The sequence below is a fragment of the Triticum urartu genome, chromosome 4A (assembly GCF_056163025.1).
Source record: "Triticum urartu cultivar PI428250 chromosome 4A, HENAU_Tu73, whole genome shotgun sequence".
Taxonomy (NCBI): domain Eukaryota; kingdom Viridiplantae; phylum Streptophyta; class Magnoliopsida; order Poales; family Poaceae; genus Triticum; species Triticum urartu.
This window is the reverse complement of record NC_141876.1, coordinates 21869602-21875844: the sequence shown is the minus strand read 5'-3', so window position 1 is coordinate 21875844 and position 6243 is coordinate 21869602. Positions and strand designations below refer to the sequence as shown.

Sequence of the window (6243 nt, the reverse complement as noted above, 5' to 3'; positions counted from 1 at the left end):
ATATAGATGTTCTTTGAAGTAGGACTAAGTACCCCTTATTTTTAGTACTTGGAACCCCATAAGATAACATATGTTATAGTTTTCGGTAGACCTTTCTTGACACTGCTAATATTGTGGTTGATGGCCTTAGAGAAAAAATTCATTAAATTTGGTAAAGATCAAGTTGATTTTAGTTTCTCCAAATTTTCCAATCAAATTGATTCTAAAGAACATTCTCAACAATATGAGATAAAACTGATCCACTAGAGCACTATTCATCGGATCAAGACGGAGCTCGATTTTGAGGAGAGAAGGAAATAGATGATGCCTTTCCATATCAACCAGCATTGGTGAAAGTTAATATTCCACCCAATCCTTTGCCAGAGCCACCACCTTATTCTAAGAAGATCTTGTTTTTCAATTAATATCCTGCTGACACTTGGAGATATGCCTATATGGACGGAAAAAATGTTATTATCAACAACAATCTTCCAGCACATGAAGAAGAACAATTATTGGATGTTGTCGAGAGATCATCGTGAAACAACGCGTTACACGTTGGATGATATTAAAGGTATTAGGCCTTCGTTATGCATTCATAAAATTTATATGGAGACATATACAAAGACTATCATTGATCATCAACGTCGTCTTAATCCAAAAATGAAGGAAGTAGCAAGAAATGTGTCATTTAAACTCTTTGAAGCTAGTATTATTTATACTTTTTATGATAGTAGATGGGCTAGCCCTATTCATTGTGTCCCTAAGAACGAAGATTTAACTATTGTACATAATGAAAACAATGAACTTATCGCACAAAAAATTGTGACATTATATATGATGTACATTGAATATAGAAAATTAAATAAACTCACTAGGAAAGATCATTGTCCTCTGTCATTTGATCAAATACTATAATGATAATCTAAGCATTCACACTTTTGTGATATAAATAACCGTGTTTCCTGAAGGATCAAGAGGAAACCACTTTCACTTGTCCTTTTGGAGCTTCTGCTTAAAGACCTATGCTTTTTGACTTATGCAATGCACCTCTACCTTTCAGAGATATATGCTGACTATCACTGCAGAATTTTGTGAAAAAAATTATGAATGGTTTTTCTATGTATGGAATCTCATTTGGTAATTTCTTATATAATCTTAATAAAGTTTTGCGGCAATGCAAGGATACTCACCATCTCTTAAACTTGAAGAAGTGTCACTTTGTGGTAAATGAAGTATTATTCTTGTGCATATAATTTCTTCTATAGAATAGAAGTTGATAGAGACAAAGCAGTGTGTGTTGACAAAATGACAAATCCCGCAAACATAAAAAGATATACAAAGCTTCTTGGTCATGCTCATTTCTACAAAACAATTAATAAAGATTTTTCAAACTAATCTAGACCTCTTACGAATCTTTTGCAAAAGACCAACCAAATATGTGTTATACATGACAAAATTATATTGTTGAATTCCTATTCGAAAGAGTTTTTTAATTGTGTAATTTTAAGCCCCCAAAATATATTTTATTTGTCGAATTTGTGGCCAAATTCAAATTTTGCGATGTGCGCATGCTTATTCATTGAAATGGTGGGAGTAGTTTTATAGAAGCTTTTGAAACTTTGAAGAAAGCTTTAATTATTGCTCACATATTCAACCACGTGACTGAACTTTACAATTTGAAATTATGTAGGGTGCTAGTGATTATGTTGTAGGGGTTGTTCTTGGCCAATTTTTTTTATAAAATTAAATGTTATTTGTTGTGCTAGTAAGACCTTCTACAATGCTAAAAAATGCAACAACTAAAAAGGAATTTCGACCGGTTATCATTGCTTACGACAAATGTAGATCTTAAATTGTTCAGTATAAAGTAATTGTTCACACAAATCATGTTGCTATTAAATATGTCATGGATAAGAAAGATGTTAATCATAGAATTACTAAATATGTCCATTCATGAGTACAAATCATTCTTCCTTCTTCTTAAAACACATTCAACTAGAATTCCGTGTGTGTTTTACTGATATTATACATTTAGGGATAGACAGAATGTGCAATCCATATTTCGTTTGGTTTTTGTTCCATAGTAATTTTTTCAACTTAGGAATGTAATACTATGATCAAATGGTGAGAATGTAACTGTATTTTTCTTTTCAGAAGAACAATTGGGCCACCTAGTTACGAGATAAAAGGAACACGGGATGAAGATCCATCCAACCTCTAGTTAATCGCCTGATTAAAAAGTTAGCAGGCGATAGTATTGGTGGTCCCTAATGTTAGCTTAGGTAGAATCTCCTGTGTGTGTGTATATGTCACGTTTCAGAGAGGAACCTGTGTTGGAACGAAAACATTCTTCTTGATGAGATATATACAGAGATGATTTTCATGATGCGAGTACGAATGTACAATGCAAGGCTCAATTAGAGTACCTAGTTGGTTCGTTTGTTAGGTTTAGTCCCTTCACTCAAAACCACGTTCTGCAATAGTTTAGTCAAATTAAACTAAATCAAAGCTTTTCTTTATCTTCTCCTACCCGTACCTAAATCAAATCAAATCCTACCAAAACCTCAACTAAATCAAAACTTTTCCTTACATTTCCCTACCCATACTCAAATCATATCAAATCTTACCAAAATACAGGATATGATTGGTGTAAGAACATCTATAACCGGACCCCATATTTTGCGGACAGCCCGGACAGGGGAGAGAATAAGAAAAAATCACTCAACCGGACTCCTGAAATTGTCCTCATATGTCCAAGTTCTCCGTGAACCATTTCTCTCCTTGTTTTTGTCCTTCTCTTTTTACCATCACCAATCATGTGCATGTGTCTAGACATGGAAATGAGGGTTCGGAGCGGACACGTCCGGGGATGTACCGGGGATCAAATTAGTTTAGTCCGGCTGTAGATGATCTAAGGTATATGACTTAATATTGAATTAGAATATGTATATTAGTAGCTACTTTTATACAGCAGGCAAGTTAAGCAACAACGCCTGTCTGGTGCATAAATAGGCGGCGAGGGGACCTCACAAGGGCGCCGTCCTCCATAGCAGCACAGCACACCCACCCTCATCTTCAGCTCTGCCGAAGCACAAGCGCCCACCCTCATCTTGGTCTCTCTATCCGTACGCCTCCCTCATCCCTCCCTTCACCGCCCGACACATGGAGGCGAACCAGGAGAAGGCTCCGGGGACTGCCACCGGCGGCGACGCCCCGAGGCCGGTGCGAGCGGTGTGCGTCTTCTGCGGCAGCAGGCCTGGCAACCGGCCGTCCTTCAGCGCCGCCGCCCTCGACCTCGGGAAGCAACTGGTGAGCTAGCTAGCCGTCAAGCTCTGCCCATGTGGTGCATGTCTCGCTAACTTGGTTCTCGACGGCGCACGTACGCATCCTTAATCCTTTTGCAGGTTGAGCGGCAGCTCGATCTCGTCTACGGCGGCGGCAGCGGCGGCCTGATGGGCCTCGTGTCCAAGGCCGTCCACGACGGCGGCCGCCACGTCCTCGGGTAAAGTCCTACACTGCGCATCTACAGTGCCTCTCACTCTCTGAGATACTAGCTTCCATGGTGGAACTATAGCTTGCAGTTTTGCCATAAATAATCGTCTGGCTGGCTGCTCCTGTGTGCAGGGTCATCCCTAGTGCTCTCCTGCCGGAAGAGGTAGTGCATGCGCGAATCTCTTCTGCCACCGTACACACATACATGTCCTCCTCTCCCTGCATTATCTGCATGAACGAAATGCATGGATGTGCCTGATTATTTTAACTTCTAGTAATATATGATATATGAAACGTGTTTTTGAATGTGCGTACGAGTCTTTCCTAGGTGTCAGGGGAGACGTTGGGAGAGGTGAAAGTGGTCAGGGACATGCATGAGCGCAAGTCAGAAATGGCAAAACACTCGGACGCCTTCATCGCCCTGCCAGGTCACAGACTGTCACTGATCTTAGCCACTGCGTGCTACTCATGCGTGTGTGTGTGTGTGTGTGTGTGTGTGTGTGTGTGTGTGTGTGTATGTGTGTTGAGTTTCTTGGAAAATGTTGGTAATGTGTGAAGTTAGCCAAACGTTCAAGGTCGATACATGGAGTAATCAAGAATCTTAGAAGGCGGGTTAATAAGTTCTTGCGTTGCTGCTCATTGCTTGTGTAACGTACGTACGTGCAGGCGGATATGGGACGATCGAAGAGCTGCTGGAGATCATAACGTGGGCGCAGCTGGGGATCCATAACAAACCTGTAAGCTTGTCGCATTTAACTGCCATTCTGCATTATTCCTACATAATGTATGTGCCGGGGCCAGTGATTGGTTAGGCAGATACTAGTGGTGTATACATATGTATACGTAGGCCCTCGTGCCCTAATCCTCACGCCGTTCCTGCTAGCTCAACGAAAACGATGTGTAACTAATGGCAACTTACGTGCGGTTGGTGATGATGTCTCGTTGCATTAGGTGGGGCTGCTCAACGTGGACGGCTACTACAACAGCCTGCTTTCGCTGTTCGACAAGGGCGTCGAGGAGGGCTTCATCGACGACGCGGCGCGCAACATCTTCGTCCTCGCCGACAACGCCTCCGAGCTGCTCACCAAGCTCACGGCCCATCTTGACGACGCCGGCGGCAGCGACGACCGCAACGGCATGGCAGCCGCCGGCGTCAAGAGGAAAAGAGGCTAGCTGACTAGCTAGCGAGCAGCAGGTCCCTGCCCTTCGTCGTGTAGCTTCGTCTTCGTCAAGCTTACTAAGTTCTATCTATTGCTAGCTCTTATTAAATAAATAATCTTCTTCATGCATGTAATATCGAGCGTTCCCTAACCCTAATATTCCGTGGCAAGCACAAAGTATGCATGCTTCAATGCTCCGTAATTAAGCACAAGTGTACAAGCGTACGGGTGCTGGAGTTGTACCTTGCAGCGCAGCAATCGTACCATCGCGTTGTACTCTTCCCACATAATATTTTATGTCTTCTGGCTACGATATTAATGTGCACAGTCATGTCAGCAGCACACAGCGCACTCGTTTCGTACCACGTACACCTAGTACAGCTTGCCGTGCGTCTCGCAAAATGAAAGCAAAAGATAGGCGCGAACCATTTATACCCTCTCACATGGACCCACAAGCTTCTGAGCATCTACAACCATGGTTGCCTAATCTGGTGCACTGCACTTGGGGCCCACGCAGAGGTAGATCATGGCAACGTAGAAATATAGAGCACAATCGGGCACAGATCAACATAGCACCCAAAAGACATAGTTCAACATTCCACACAAAAGGCACAGTTCACGTAGGGCATAGTTCTTAGGACACTGTTCATCACACCCAAAAGAGACAGTTGGCCAGATATATTACTAGATACTCCCTTCCTTTCTTTTTAGTCTACATATAAGATTTGGTCAAAGTCAAACTTTGTTAACTTTGACTAAGTTTATAAACATGTCAAGATTCACAATATGAAAACAATATTGTTAGATGCATCCTGAAATTAATTTTCAAACCATATAACTTTAATATTGTAGATGTTGATATTTTTTCCTAAAAAGTTGGTCAAACTTTACAAATTTTGACTTTGACCAAATCTTATATGAAGACTAAAAAGAAACAGAGGGAGTACTCCCTAATTTAGCCAGAGGAGGTGAGGAGGCGGAAATCACCATTTCTTAGCTGGGCCCTTGGCCTTGATGTCACCGGAGCGGCGGTACATCTCTTTCGTGTAGGCGTCCGCAACGGGAGGATCATCGTCGTCCTTGTCCGTGCTGGTGGTGCCGCTGTTCGACGTCGAGTAGATGTAGCCGGAGAAGAGGCGGATGGCGCGAGCTTGCTCCTTCGTGTGGCATGCCGGCTTGGCCTTGGCGGTCTCCTTCTCCCTCGCGAGGGGCTCCGACGCCTCGATCCTGAGCCGGAGCGCCTTCACATTCTTCCGCAGGAGGCGCAGATCATCCTTCTCTGCTGAGGTAAATGAACGGCGCATAACCTTATGCAGGAGCTACTCCTCCGGATCGACAAGGATGGAGCAGGCGTGTCGACGGGAAAGGTGGGCCTCTACCTCCCTCTGCGTGTCCCACTGCCGCTCACGGTGGGCGGCCTTCACCTCCGACTCCGCCATCTGCATCCTTTCAGTATCCAAGGGCACGAGCACCTAACGATGCCCAGGGGTAGCTGGCGCCAGAGGGAAAGGGGAGAGGGCCGCCCTCCTCCAGATCAGGAGCAGTGCAAAGCAGGATGGGCGAGCACGTTAGGTCGCATAGCCGCGGCGGGACCGGGAGGAGCTGGCGG

The 6243-nt window shown here is 43.7% G+C and overlaps 1 protein-coding gene across 1 annotated transcript; it reads left to right on the top strand.

Annotated features, from left to right (window-relative positions):
* The first annotated feature begins 3029 nt into the window (after positions 1 to 3029).
* LOC125553431 (putative cytokinin riboside 5'-monophosphate phosphoribohydrolase LOG4) lies at positions 3030 to 4949 on the top strand. Its single transcript, XM_048717215.2, has 6 exons — positions 3030 to 3291; positions 3387 to 3484; positions 3607 to 3637; positions 3803 to 3902; positions 4141 to 4211; positions 4426 to 4949. The coding sequence occupies exons 1-6, from the start codon at positions 3145 to 3147 to the stop codon at positions 4645 to 4647; spliced, it is 669 nt and encodes a 222-aa protein (XP_048573172.1). The 5' UTR covers positions 3030 to 3144; the 3' UTR covers positions 4648 to 4949.
* Positions 4950 to 6243: the final 1294 nt, after the last annotated feature.

Coding starts and splice junctions, on each gene's coding strand:
- LOC125553431 (XM_048717215.2), top strand. CDS start 3,145: ATGGAGGCGAACCAGGAGAAGGCTCCGGGGACTGCCACCGGCGGCGAC. Junction 3,292..3,386: donor TCGACCTCGGGAAGCAACTG/GTGAGCTAGCTA, acceptor ATCCTTTTGCAG/GTTGAGCGGCAGCTCGATCT. Junction 3,903..4,140: donor CGCCTTCATCGCCCTGCCAG/GTCACAGACTGT, acceptor ACGTACGTGCAG/GCGGATATGGGACGATCGAA.